The sequence below is a fragment of the Eleginops maclovinus genome, chromosome 21 (assembly GCF_036324505.1).
Source record: "Eleginops maclovinus isolate JMC-PN-2008 ecotype Puerto Natales chromosome 21, JC_Emac_rtc_rv5, whole genome shotgun sequence".
Taxonomy (NCBI): Eukaryota; Metazoa; Chordata; class Actinopteri; order Perciformes; family Eleginopidae; genus Eleginops; species Eleginops maclovinus.
In genome coordinates this window covers 13,675,161-13,689,977 of record NC_086369.1, presented here as the reverse complement: position 1 = coordinate 13,689,977, position 14,817 = coordinate 13,675,161, and the positions used below count along the sequence as shown (strand labels likewise).

Sequence of the window (14,817 nt, the reverse complement as noted above, 5' to 3'; positions counted from 1 at the left end):
ATTGACCTTTCTCCAGAAGCAAGGTGGCGCTATAATACAATGTATAATCCCTGGGAAGCAGCGTTTCATACAAAGGGCCTGAAGTCTTCTCACTCACCAGACATCAATTCCATGATCTCACGGAGCTACTTCTGTACCTTGAGTGCTTGTGACGGGATGGTTACTTCAGCAGTCAGGCACGTCCAGCTGGAGCGAATGTGCAGCCCCAAAAAATCAAGCTGGGCATATTTTTTTTAATATAATAGTCAACTTTTCCATAACTTAGGGGCGCAAAAGAGTCCCATCCATGATCAAAATGTCAAAACATCTTGGGAAGGAGCAGAGACAATAATGAGAAGATTCCTTTAATGTTGCCTCATTTTCTCAATGAAAGGAACACACGCACAATTACACTAATACAGCCAATGAAAATATAATATTACTCAGACATTTTAATTACAACAATACTTTGTTTTCATTTGTGTAAAATAAGAATGCAAAGTGCCTGGGGTGCAGCCTGTTAAACGAGGCTGGTAGCTTGAGGAAGTAGCCGGAGGCCGGGGCGATGGTGGAAGTGGTTGAAACCAAGCCCTAGCCAAACAGGCAGGATATTCAAAAGGGACCCCGCTCCTGCACTCTCAGACAGCCCTGCTTTAAAACTTACTCCTCCCTTATAGAGCCCCAAACAATATTTTTGATCCCCCCTCACCCTCCACCTCCACCCCACCTCCCTCTCTTTTGTCCAGTCCCGGTGAAGGTCTATATAGCTGCAGGTATTGTGTGTGCAGTTAAAATGTGTTCGCCTTTGAAGTCAAACATGAAGGCAATTGTTTTAAATATTAGCACCGCAAAATAAATCTATAGATTTTATGTGGAATTATGCAATTGTGAAAAAGCAGAGGAATTAAGGATTTATTGGGAGAAAGCAAAACAGTGGATTTTCTTTGCATAAAAAGTGTCCAATATTCACAGTGCATGTGCATTAAAAATATTAGTAAGGTAAGATAATATAAGTGTTTGATTTAAATCCATGTAATGCTTCCCGTTTGCATGTGTGTGCAAATGCAATGAGCAAAAGGGGTTTTAGTTTAAATCTCTGACCATTATCACCTATTTTAGCGCACGTCTTGCACTCCTCTGCGGATGTGTGTGTTTGTGTGTGTGCGTGTGTAAAAGGGAGGGCTCATTTGCTCCTGGCCCGAGGGGTCTACATAAGTATGTATTAGAAATAAACAGTGGATAAATAAATAATGACCCTCACAATAGCAGGGTAGCGTTCTTGGTAGAAGTAATGATGTAGGCAGTTAACCTTCAAGTTTTTAACTTGACACAGTTTCATTTGCAGAGAGAATTCATGGTTTCTACCAGACACAAGCTAAGAAAACAAACAGATTTGTCCTTAACAACTATTTATGGCAGTTGAAGAAAATAATGTTATGTTTGCTTTGCTTTCTGTTTAATTTTCTGTTAGATTTAGCATATTCTCTAAACACACGTTTAATAATTATTATTTTTATTAGTATATTTATTTTCTACCATCTATCAAATCACAAGTCGCCTGGCTTCTAATATGCACGACACACTTTTTATTAGTTATAAAGGAAGTTCACTTTTTCTATGAAATTGCCTTAAAAAATATGGAACAAAAGCTTAAACTGACATTTCTACGTAGAACTTTACTTGCTGTATTTTCGGAGTTTCCCTCAATAAGTAATATTAATATTTCTTTGTTCGTTTTCATCATCATCGTTTTTAAAAAACGAATTAAATTGTCCATTAGCAACCACAAAATTAAAGTTTAGGCCTGTCAAGCACTAATTTAAATGTTCTAAGGTAGTTTCTCCTTGCTCGTCCACACCCGAAGGACTGCGCATGCGTCACCAGGTAGCCCCGCACCGTTTTTTTCATGGTCAGGTGAAGCGACTCGGTCCAGGTAAGAAAGTAAAAGCTTTACTTTGGGACCGGAGGCTTAATGAGATAGACACCGCACGGGATCGACCAAAACAACACCAAAGGCAGCAGAAGACAAAGAATGTCAATTATGGGCAAAATGGGGGACTGGCAGGTACGTGTTGCTCACTTTAAGACAAAGACACAGCTGTGGAAATCCATGAAAACTGTCAAAGTGTCGACTTGTTGTATGCTGAGCCTGAACAGGCACCAAAAACATTGTTTATAATGCTTCAACACTTGATATTTTAGAGGTCTTTGGATTCGGTCCGTCAGGAAGAAGTTAATATATTTTATTTTGGAAACTCTTGCGGTTAAGTGTCAAATTGTCCATGGTTGTTTTGCTCTGAAACCCGAGGATGTTATTTGCATGATGTTGGAAGGAAACCAAACGCGTTTAATATACAATCTTATGTTTTAATAGAAATTACAAATGTTTTTAAAGAAGCTTAAAATGGTGTTGTATTAAAAGAGTACTGACGAAACGGAGCCCTCGTTGGGTCTTTGAGGTCAAATACAACTTATTATGAATTTACTTTTTTTTTTAGAGCTGTTCCAAATTCATATTAATTGTTTTTAACCTAAACAATACAAAGCATCCCATTATGGACTTTCTGTAGAGTTTCGGGTTGGTCTTCCCTGAAAACCTGGCCTTGTTTTGGTGAGGTGTGCATGGAGGATTTAAGCTGCTTTAACAAAAATCCTCGTTAAAGAACCGATCAGCCCCAGACAGCCAGGCCACTTCTCCAGAAAGGCACCCGCATGCATAGCTGTCATTGTCAACCAGTTTCATCGCTCCATTCTCATTAATAACAACTGCTCGTAAAAAAGGCACTCCACCAAAAATGGTAATCCGGGTTTTAAACGAGAGAAGCCAACGCCTTAAAGAGCTGGCGACCTGTCTGCTGACCCACGACCTGCTGAGGTGAAGGCTCGGCCGGCGTCAGGGCAGAGCCGGGCTCCCCGAGCCGCTCATTCAGATGAAACAAGGCCATGTTGTTGTGTTAATTATTTACACCCCCCCTCCCGCCCACCCCAACCCTGTGCCCTTACAGGTAGTCAATGGACCTGTAGAGCCGCTTGGAATGGCTCACCTTTTTAACATAACATTGTAAGAATAGCCTCTCAAGGTCTCCACTCTCAATGGGATTAAAATAACAGTTTGGGAGTTAGAAAATCAAGGCTGGCACCAACGTGTGTGACAGTGGTGTATTTGCATAGGCATGCTGTTTTCACATCAAGTCTTAGAAAAGTCATCAATGGACAAAAAAAAGTTATTTCACTTCAGTTTTTTCTTTTTATCAAATGAATTTAACTGCATCGCTAAAAAAGCATTTCTGTAGTCAATTCCTCTGAAAATACTGTAAAATGTACCACAAATCGTCCCAGGTGCAGACAGGTCCCCATGCATGGCTATACCCTCTTACCCCCCCTAACAAACACCTCGCTGAACAGTAGAAATATTAAGCATGTGTAGCGTCTTGCTGCTTTAGTTTTTACCTGTACGCTGTCCATTGGTGTTGTGTGAGCAGATGGGGGGAATCAAACGGCTGTTGATATGCTAATGAGGCCCTGTGCCAGTGTTATTACAGAGCTGCTCCAGCCCTTCACTTCCACCATTAGAGGGAGACCTCAGAGCGCAAGACAGACAGCAGCCCACAGCTTCAATAAAACTAGTTTTTCTGAGCGGGGAGCACAATCCACTGAGTGAAAACAAGACTAAGCCGAAACCTATACTCAATATCCACCTCAACAATCCATGAACATGCTTTGGAAATTAACTGATAACATTAAATATGAAGATTGCGAGGTAAGGGACTCCTCTTTAATTTATTTGATTTGATTTAACCTTTTACAATTGAAGTTGGATATTTTATATGTTGTATTGTTTTGATCCAAATGTGTCATTCTTTTGACAGCTGGTAGGGAGCACATTTAATTCGCAGCTGGATGAATAGATCCATGTCTTTTATTAAATGCATGGATTATAATTTGTATGTTTTTGTACAGTAAAATTAATAACTATACTAAAACAAATTATTACGAGAAAAAACAACAACAAATATAATAATGATGAGGAGAATAATAATTGTGCAGTATTGTAATATAAACTGTTTTATTACATTAGATGCATGATTAAAATCACACCATGATTCAATTTGGTTCTCTTTTAATTCACATTTTGAAATATAACAGAATATTAATTGACACGTATAGGACGAATAGAATAATACAATACATTTACCATTTATTTAATACAAATATATACTTTTAATTAAATGACAGATGTATTTGCTGCCACAGCTTGCTTTATTCACTGCTCAAATGGCATGGACATTTACCCCTCAGTTTTAATTTTATCTGCAATTTGAGCCGTTACACTTCGCGTGTGTGCCTGCATGTGTGGAGTGCATACACTGAGTAATTGTTGTTATGGGCATTGACTCAGTTAGTCTGTAATATCAGGAACTTGTTCGGGAGTGGAGAAGCCAGTCCAACGTGTTTGCAGCCGCGTCCTGGAGATATAGGGACGGCCGGTAGTAGGAAAACAAAAGCTGGGCACCTCCGCGTACCTACATGTTGGAGTGGTTATTTTAATTTACAGGCACTTTCTTTCGCTGGTGTGGATTAAAAAAATAAAGTCCAGTTTCAGTCCTTTTTCCCCAAAAATATATAGTTTAAATGTGTGATTTAGCAGGAAAGGGAATGGAGCTGTGCGTAAAAGTTCCAAGCGGCCCTGTCATAGACTTTGAGAATTTATTTTCCGTCTTTCCGGGTTAAAATGAAAAGTTAGCCGGTGTGACTCTGGCTTTGGAGGTGAGGAGGAACCGGTGGACAGATTCGGCGGAGACAGAGGAGAGAAAGGAAACCCATGGAGGGCAGTTTCTCGGTCGGAGAATGAGGTGGGAAAACAAAGGGACGAAATGAGCCGATCGGAATGCCCACTATCGTCTGCTGGATTTTGTTTAGCCAGTTCAGAGTTGTTTCTTTCCATGGCTTCTTCTTACTGTGGTCCACCTCCCCTTCATTCCTATGTCTTTCTTTCACTTTTGCGCTTTGGCCCTGGGACCCTTTTAAAATGCCCCCCTCCCTCCTCCCCCCCTCTCTCTCTGATTCGTCTGACGAGAGTGTATGTCCCTCTTTTTGTCTCTCCCTCTCTCCACTCCCTCAACAGTCTCTCACTACCTCTTCCTCTCTCACTCCCTCTCTCTCCTCCATCTCTGATTAGATATACTGATTCCTCCTTTCAATGGACGTCATTTAAGCGCAGACTCCTGCCTTGAGTTGCGTCCTCCGCTTCACGCTCGATTTCCGACCATTCTTTCCTTATTATTAAGTATTCCTGTAATATTAATAGTCATGAATGCGTTCTATTAGGAGTCCAAGAGGGAGACGAAGAAGCGGCTCTTTTGCTAATATGAGCTCAAGCGAGGGGACGGCAGCACTGTGATAGAAGCCAGGAGAGCAGGGAGAACAGAGGGTTTTCCAAGAGAAACTTTTCGACCCAAATCCGACGAATATCTGCATTTTTTTCGACTCACCTGAAGGGCAGCGGGGATCTAATCATTTGTTTTTCTGATGGATTATCGTCCTGCTTCTGAGGCACATATCTGATCGCCGGGGCCATCGTGATCTTTCAGGAGAGAAGAGTCTTTCCGGGGGGCTACAGTGTTTTATTTTGCTGGTTGATTCCCATTTGCTCGCCCCCCTAAAACACGCAAAGTGTTTTTGAACTGAATACTCTTTTCTTGAGTGGGCACCAAAAATCCGTAAACATGTTAGTGCACAGTTTCTCCGCGATGGTAAGTTTGCAGAAGCCTCTCCGTGACAGACTTTGAATTTGTTTGCACCAGATTGTGTAATAATGTTATATTTCATGTGGCTGAGTACTTTTTTGGTGAAGCTTGCATGCTTAAAAAACGATGGGACACTTTGGAGAAACATTGCAAAAATGGTTATTTATTTGAGTATTTCCACCTCCGGAATGTTGATGTTTTTATTTGTTATTTTACTTGTGACCGTTTAATAACATTATTAAAACGTGTGTAAAACTAATTTATATCTGAAAGTCTTGTCTTTATCGGTTAAAAGCAACCAGGACAAGTTATTCAGATTTAATAGACTATTCCTGTCAGGCCATATTTGATAATGCCAAGCAAAAGCCCGCAGAGCATTCTCTAGTAAAAACAAAGAGTGAAACTGCAATCACTTAGTTGTCTATTTCTAAACTGTTTAAATCTAAAGCACACTGTTCCTTCTTCTTCCAGGACCGTCACGACGGCACCAGCAATGGGACAGCCAGGCTACCTCAGCTGGGCGGCGTGGGACAGAGTCCCTACACGAGCGCCCCTCCGCTCTCCCACACACCGAACTCGGACTTCCAGCCCCCGTACTTCCCCCCTCCCTACCAGCCCATCTACCCGCAGTCTCAGGACCCTTACTCGCACGTCAACGACCCGTACTCCCTGAACTCGCTGCACGCCCAGCAGCAGCCGCAGCACCCGGGCTGGCCGGGCCAGAGGCAGAGCCAGGACAGCGGCCTGCTGCACCAGCACCGCAGCCTGCCCCACCAGCTGTGCCGGGATTACCGCAGGGAAGTGCTGCTACCGTCCGGCCACGGCATCGACACGGGACTGTCGGACTCTATCCCTATCCATGGAATACCTCACTCTTTAGACGATGTTCAGGTGAGGCAGCATTTCTCTTTTTTGGGCTGTTAAAAAAAATGAAATCCCTTACCATATAATGGTCGGGACTACTGTTGTGGGTTTAACTAACATTATAATAAAAAACCCACAACTGTTATAGTGCTATTTCAATTTTTAATATAATTATCAAAACAAGTGTTTAACCCTGCCTTTCAAAATCCCCATTCATATATAATATGTAATAAGACTATTAGGGTATTAATTTAATAAATATAAAAGGATTACAGAGGATTAAATTAGCCGTTTTCTGCTACCTGAAAAAATAGCATGACTTTTTTTTCTCCCAGAGATGTTATTTTATTTCAAATAAGAATATCATAATTTCAATTGATAGCTCTATCGCTTTGTTAACGTTAAATATGACACATGTTGTGAGTAGCCTAATTATTGTTTGATTTTATATTTTAATATTATCTCTTGAATTTAATTTTTTAAAAATAGATAAACAGAAACAGAAGAAATGTGCCATTTACGGATTTCTTCAAGTCCTCTGATTTAATTTGATTTCTCAGTTTAAAGCTCGCCGATGTCTGCTAACAATTACATCATAAAACATAGCTTGCACTAAGAGGACAATTGAGTTTAAGGTAATAGCTCACGATTACTAAAGATGCATGATAAATGAGGGCTAAAATTGTGAAACCCTTATTCTTATTTAGAGGATTCTTCCCAGTTTTTAATCAGAAACAAACACCAATAATCCTCTAATTAGTTCATAGGCCTTTAATAGGCTGCGCTGCCGTAATTACTATCCAATCTAGATTAGAAGTTTCCTTGTGAGTAGAGCCAATATGAGGGCGAAATTAGGTCAGGATTATGGGGCGACACAGCTTCGTTATTTAAGTCTGAGTTTGTGATCTAGTGCAACCCGCTGAAAAAACATGGACAATAATAACAGGTATATGGGCCTCGAGAGCCTCCATGGTGGGCGATTGTGTCCGCTAATTGTGTCAGGCTTTGTTCGAATTGCATTCACATGTGAGGCGAAATGTTCCTGCATTTTGTGCTAAAATTCTCCTTTTTCATTTTTTGTTATAGTCTGTTGATGATCAAGGAATTCACATTTCCGACCAGACTGTAATTAAGAAAGGTAAGCAATTTCCTCCGAGATATCATGCATGTTTCTGCACACACACACACACACACACACACACACACACACACACACACACACACACACACACACACACACACACACGCAAACACGCACGCACGCACGCACGCACTCACTCTCTCACACACACACACACACACACACACACACACACACACACACACACCATTCTGCTCCAGAGAACTCGATGCAATGCGGTAATGCCTGACTGATCCTAATACGCAGTAGCCTATTTTTCATTACATGCTTTCCAAGTGCATCAAACTGGCTGCACCTTTTTTTCTCGCTGATGGAATTTACTGTCAGCGTTTCAGAGCAGCGGGGAGATGAGTAGTGCTGCTGGGCTTTGTAGGCCGTGGGTATTGATGGTCAAAGATTCAGGCCCATAGACTTCAGTGGTGAAAAGCCAATAGCTGCAATCACACTGCATGGTCAAATTTAAAATGGAAGTTGGAGCGCAGGCCTACAGTGTGTACAGGGTGTTATTGTGTCATTTATGGAGGGAATCTGCTTGGAAAATTCATGTTGGATTATAATATGTTTTATATTGTTAATATACAACACTTGGAGTCTCTTTTCACGGTCATGTTTAAACGCGTTTTGTCAGGTCACAGACTAGATTTTTCTTCAATCTTTTTTCCCATTCTCTCTATTTTGAGTCTGTCTATCTGCGCATCAACATGATAATTGGCTTCTTATATTAGTAATCTCAAGAGTTCGTTTAACTCCTATTGTCTCTATTAGGCTCCCCTGAGCCATTAATGTCACAAGTGATCTATCCAAAGGCGCACAGTCCCCTTTGTCTCCGGTTACTGCACACCAAAACGGTGTAAAGCCCAGTAGTGCTGAGCCCCTCCACCACCACCACCACCAATCCCCCCAACCCGGGTTTAGAAATCACACGGGCGATTTTGCTGGATATACGAGGATATGTCAAAATAGGTAGACTTGATCAAATCTCTCGGATGGTGTGGCTGCTTTGTGCAAAGTCGATCCAAGGTGCGCAAAAATACAACGTAAGCGCTCATATATCCCAGAGTTTCCCTATCTGCTGCTCAATCTCATATACATTTAGTATTTTGAAGATAACGATCAAATTAAGGAACATTCTCTGATTTGTGTGCGTTAATTATGCGTGATATTTCTGACAATGCAAACACACACATTATTCTTCTTATGCTATTTTCATTGCTATTATTATTTTGGCTTCTTTTATGTTCGTGTTGCTGAAAGTGTACACACATGTGGTGCTAAACTCTAAATCCGGGGCCTAAATCCCCCCTTCTCATTTAGTTAAGGCTCTGCATTGCATGAAATTCACTGAGCACGGTCTCTCTCTCTCTCTCTCTACCCCCCCTCCTCCTCCACCACCTCCCTTCCTTCTTCCCCATCCCCTCTCTTTCTCTACCCCCATTGCTAGGTCCAGTGTCTTTATCCAAGAACAACAACATCTCCTCCATCCCCGTAAATAAGGACGGGCTCTTCGGAGGGGTGGTAAACCCCAACGAGGTGTTCTGCTCGGTTCCGGGTCGCCTGTCCCTGCTCAGCTCCACATCAAAGTACAAGGTCACGGTGGCCGAGGTGCAGAGACGCCTCTCGCCGCCCGAGTGCCTGAACGCCTCACTGCTGGGAGGAGTGCTGAGGAGGTGAGTTAAAAAATAAATAAAAAATCTCCACCTTTCTCTCTCTCTCTGTACCTGTTTGTCTACTCCAATCCATTCTCTCTCTCCTCTGTACCACGAATAATTAAAATCGACCAACCATGACACCTAGCTCCTGCATTTAAAGCAGGAGGGGTCTGTTAAATTCCATATTAACTTCCCCTAGTGCTCTCTCTCTTTCTCTCTCTCGCTCACTCTCTCTCTCTCTTTCTCTCTCTCGCTCACTCTCTCTTTCTCTCTCTCTCTCTCTCAAATTAATGTAGGCCTAGTCTGTTTCAACCCCAGCTCTATAGGCCCACTGAAGGCATTACACATGAAAACATTGGTCTCCAGTGAACTGTCTACTGAAGTGCTGTAGACACGCAGCCAGTAATAGCGCTGCCTATTAAGTAGGGCTTTATTTATTCATTTTGTACAGTATTTGTTTGCTGGTGAAAAAAGGCTGGGCTCTTTTGGTATTATTTATAGCACGCAAGAGGGATGTAATGGAGGGTAAAGCCAGCCAAATACACCTTTTAATTAGTGAAAAAGAGCCATAGAATACAAATGTAATTCCATGCCTGAACCACATTAGCTGTAAATATTATGCACCATAGGAGGAGGCATCAAGATCCCCAGAGATCAAGACACAATTATTAAAAAATGTTGAAAATGTATAACTTTTTGCCACAAAGCTTTCCTGTGGTTATACATTCACAACATTATTAAATATGTTATATATTCAAACGTGTCTTCTGTTCTGTGCCAGGGCCAAGTCTAAGAACGGAGGAAGATCCTTAAGGGAGAAGTTGGATAAAATCGGCTTGAATCTACCTGCGGGGAGACGCAAGGCAGCCAACGTCACCTTGCTGACGTCACTAGTCGAAGGTAAGTCGAGTGCCGTAAATCACGTTCCCACTCGTGTAGCTCCCGCGATATCAGGTGCTTGCAAAGTGGGATTTTTTTTCTTCTCTCTCTTTCTTTCTCTGTGTTGGAAATCAGCATATGCGCTCATCCGTGTAATGTGGACCGACTTTGCCTCGCAAGTAATAAAGCATGAAGGATGTGTGTGTGTCTGTGCAGTGTGTGTGTGAGGAGGGGAGAATGCTGCTGGTTTATTCTAGTGGCTTTGCAGCGTTGGCCTTCGCTTTCAGGAGCACACTTGCAGGTCCACGGCTGGCCTAGTTTATACACAGGATGAATTCATGTTGAAGTCCAGTTAATTATTGAGAGCTGCTTGTTTATTGGGCACCGCTGAGCTGCTTCACCTCATGGATGAGAAGTCGATTGATTTATTAACCCTGCATTATTTCAAACATTAATACAGGCCGGGTATGTCGGCGTAGGGCTGATTTTTTAATAGTGACTTAATTCTTTCGTTAATAGCTTTGGTTTTCCGTGAAGATGCAAATGGCATGGCTCTGACCTATTGAGAGCTATATGTTTTGGGCCTATTAAAGAATAAATTAGTCAATTATGGCGCGCTGAAAAGATGCACTGAATAAATCCATTTTGCCTGCAGAGTTGAACCTTATTATTCAGTGCAGTGGTATTTGGTTGTGCTGTGGGGTTTTCAAAGGTGAATGCCAGCGATGGTTCATTGGTCCTTGTTAATCATTATTGCAGAAGAGGGCCGAGTGTTCATTGTGCTTGGTAGAAAATGTGCTGCTGTATTGTAATGAGCCTGGAGAAATGTATGATTCTGGGTGATAAGGGAGGGGGGGGGGGTGGTGGCACGGGGAGGGTGGGAGAAGGCAGCCGGTTATTTAGTGAAGGGACAGTGGGTTTGCTGAAGTGCTGTCATTGTTTATGATCCGCTCCGTTTTATGGAAACGAGTTTACTGGACTTGAGCTTTGATGCTAATTGGCGCATGCGTTCTTCCGGAGTGGAGGCTTATAGGCAGGAAGCCCCGCAGTAAAAACTCAACTGCTTCAGGAAATTAAAACCAAAGACTTGGAAAAAAATATATAACAGGGACGGAATGAAACCTGTATATGTAAAGACAAAGCGAGATTTAGGTATAGCCCTTCAAAATTGCTTCCCCATGCCTGTGTGATCTGCTGGACTTTCAATATGTGCACCCATTGGTAATCAATGACATGGTGTTCAGCATGACGCCCCGTCTATATTTCATATCCACTTATTGTCTCTCCTCCATATTATTCCGTTCTCACGGTATGAGGGGGAGAGCTTGACGTGCATTGACAGCTCGCTGTTTTATTATTATTCCTCGGCTATTATTGTCATCATTAGTGTTGTTGTGAAGGCACAGGTGCTGTAACACTGCTGTCTGGACACATCAGATTAATCATGTGTCGTCCAAGCAGGGAGTGTGAACTGCTCTGAATTTGATGTAACCATATTTAATAAGCAAACACATTCAACCTCGTTTTTTCTTTCCTTCTCAGGCGAAGCGGTTCATCTTGCCAGGGATTTTGGTTATGTATGCGAGACCGAGTTTCCAGCCAAGGCAGTAGCTGAATATGTAAACCGTCAGCATTCCGACCCAAACGAACAAGTCCAAAGAAAAAACATGCTATTGGCCACGAAGTAAGTGCTATTATCACATTTCACTGTGTCACAGCAAATGCAACCAAACACACACGCAGACAGGGATTGGATTATTAAAAATCCCACCTGTTCTAAACAAATAAAAATATCTCACGATAAAATACGTTGTCATCATTGCTTCATGCCAATTTCAGTCCACTAATAGCTAGCATAATATTAATTAATTAATTAACAAGCTTTTTTTTGCCACATGGCCTACTTCTAATTGTTACTGAACATCTCTGCAAATTATGGATTTCATTCAGACTAGTTTATTCACACATATAATTCAATGTAATATTATTATAATGCATATAGCTAAGTGCTCTGTTGTTGGTGTGTTGACTGGGCCTTTTCTTCATCCATAAGCACCGTTTAGTTTGTGGTTCACATGCAGCACTATAGGTGTTTTAATTATGGGAAACATGGGGATTCCTTAACTGGCAGGCATTTAATATTGATAACGGGCTATTCTTATCAAACAGCTGTCCACTATAGCAGGAGTACAGGCTTTTAGAGGATATTAAAATAGCAATATATTGAAATGGAAAAACGTGTTTGATTTACATTCAACGTGAACAGGTTTAAGTTGCATAAAGATAAAGGTGTATTTTAAAGGATTCAATCACTCTTTTTTTACCTCATAGTTTTATTGGTTGGTGTTTCTACTATTTGATAATAAGCAGCTCAAAGTTTACTCACCGACGAAGTCATTTGCACTCGTGTTTTGTCTTAAAATCTTATTCTTAATAAAAGAGAGATATCCTGCCTCTGAGCTCACCGAGGAGTTTCCACCTGTTTGTAGCTGCAGGACATTTTCTTTAGCCAGGGGTTAATTTCTGAAAACAAAGCAGAGTAAGACAAACTATTTCAGTGCACTAATAAATGTTTTTAAAAAGTTTGCAGAAACAGGATCTGCTCACTTTAGGCTAATTTGGAATTTACAACCCTGCAGGGCTGACTAATTACAAATGTTTTTGATTTATTCTCATCAGAGCGTGGGTTTGCAGTGTTCTGGATTTGTCATTAACACTCCGTGTTCTCTGTTTTAGGCAAGTCTGCAAAGAGTTCACAGACCTGCTGTCCCAGGACCGCTCGCCGCTTGGAAACTCACGGCCGCAGCCCATTCTTGAACCGGGAATCCAGAGCTGTTTAACCCACTTCAGTCTAATCTCACACGGGTTCGGGACCCCGGCACTGTGCGCGGCAGTCACGGCTCTACAGAACTATCTGACCGAGGCTATCAAAGCCATGGACAAAATGTACCTCAACAACAACCCCAACAGTCACTCAGATAACGGCACTAAAGGCGACAAAGACGAGAAGCACAGAAAGTGATGTTTCCATCCTCACCGAGGGCTAAAACCCCGGGGTCCCTTCTTCTACACCGACCCCTCCGCCTCGCCCCGGCCCCCACCCATCCAATATAAATATTATAAATACCTTATAAATACTATTGATAAAGTTAAACGTGCCACTTCCTGATCTTGCGCGCGGTTTTACATGTTTTGTTTTGGATCACGGGGGAAACGACGCGAGAATCTTCTTCCAACACCTGAACCATACGAAATGTTATTTTAAAAAAAGAAAAGAGAAAAAAAAGCTGCAGAGGAACAGCTCCAGGGCGAGGAAAAAGGTGTATTGCCTCAGCCAGAGGACTTTTTATGTACTCCCCTTATTTTTTATGAGCTGCAACGAATGGACTGAAATCCAGCGACCCCTCTATATCTCAATTTTACGATTGTGACAAAGACGAAGCGAAAAGAGGATGAATTCTTATCAGTATTGTGAATAATAAACTTGAAAAACAAAGAGAAATTCCACAGAGCTCCATGTCATGACTTCAGTTGTAGACTCTCACTCTCTCCAAGCGACCAACTTGAACTTTTTGAAATTTCAACACGATTCACGGTTATATAAGGGAATCAGTGTTCATGTATGTATATATTTATTTATGTGTAATTTAATGGGAATTGTAAATATGGTGCGTCTGTTGAAACTTCTTTTTTTATTTATCTGGTGCCTCCTGTTTTAGTGGGTTTGAATATTCGGTTAGTTCTTCTTCATGTGATTTTATGGTTCTTAGAAAAACCGAAGTTTGGGGTATTTTTATTTCTCTGGGATATTTCAATTCAGCCCTCTTGTAGCATGTTGAGGTGACATTGAAGCAAGTGAACAAATTGAATAGAAATAAACTTCCATTTCTCTCTATATATATCATCCTTATTCAGTTTTTTATTTGAGACAGAGCACAGGTGACACCCTGAGGAGAACTTGTTTTTTTTTGTGTTTCTATTTTCGTTTTTATACAAGCTTTTATGTGTTGTGCCAATCAGAATCACCTCTCGTTCTCTCCTTGAAGCACCATAAAAGCAATAAATGGAATATTGTCTTTTTTTAAATGTTGGAAGACATTTCAAAAAAACATTTTTTGGGACCACCTGATATCTTGTCATGTCCGATAATGTCCAAAATTGGAGGCGGTTTTAGCTGTATTGTATAGACATGTGCTGGCAATAGTTCCCATGCCTGTCAATGTATTATAGTCCTTTGTTGCCCAGAAAAAAAATAAATATTTGATACGCTTCATCTCGATTTTTATTCATATCTTTTAATTTTTTATTCACTGCTTGATGCGCCGGGTGTTTTTTTTTTCCTTTCTGTTTTTTTTTTTTGTGGTCTTTTTTCCATTCTGAACGGCTACAGTAATTGAGTTTAAGTCTCCCCCGACGATTGCTCCTTGCAATAAGCAGCTGAACTCATTGTTTCCCTCAAGTATAATAAAAAAAATCTTACTTTAAACTCCCTAGTTCAGAGCACAGGATCTTATGCAGGCCAAATGGCTCACAACAATGGATGTATTCGCGTTTGAAG

The 14,817-nt window shown here is 41.3% G+C and overlaps 1 protein-coding gene across 5 annotated transcripts; it reads left to right on the top strand.

Annotated features, from left to right (window-relative positions):
• The first annotated feature begins 3,574 nt into the window (after positions 1 to 3,574).
• tfap2a (transcription factor AP-2 alpha) lies at positions 3,575 to 14,530 on the top strand. Of its 5 annotated transcripts, XM_063912194.1 has the most exons (8): positions 4,498 to 4,832; positions 5,308 to 5,732; positions 6,198 to 6,617; positions 7,677 to 7,728; positions 9,173 to 9,398; positions 10,162 to 10,280; positions 11,802 to 11,943; positions 12,996 to 14,530. In XM_063912194.1, the coding sequence occupies exons 2-8, from the start codon at positions 5,706 to 5,708 to the stop codon at positions 13,279 to 13,281; spliced, it is 1,272 nt and encodes a 423-aa protein (XP_063768264.1). In that variant the 5' UTR covers positions 4,498 to 4,832; positions 5,308 to 5,705; the 3' UTR covers positions 13,282 to 14,530. The 5 variants fall into 5 exon arrangements, with proteins under 5 accessions (XP_063768262.1, XP_063768261.1, XP_063768264.1 ...); XM_063912192.1 differs by lacking the exons at positions 4,498 to 4,832; positions 5,308 to 5,732 and adding an exon at positions 3,575 to 3,739 and having other exon boundaries at positions 9,179 to 9,398; XM_063912191.1 differs by lacking the exons at positions 4,498 to 4,832; positions 5,308 to 5,732 and adding an exon at positions 3,575 to 3,739.
• Positions 14,531 to 14,817: the final 287 nt, after the last annotated feature.

Coding starts and splice junctions, on each gene's coding strand:
- tfap2a (XM_063912191.1), top strand. CDS start 3,689: ATGAACATGCTTTGGAAATTAACTGATAACATTAAATATGAAGATTGC. Junction 3,740..6,197: donor TTAAATATGAAGATTGCGAG/GTAAGGGACTCC, acceptor TTCTTCTTCCAG/GACCGTCACGACGGCACCAG. Junction 11,944..12,995: donor AACATGCTATTGGCCACGAA/GTAAGTGCTATT, acceptor TCTCTGTTTTAG/GCAAGTCTGCAAAGAGTTCA.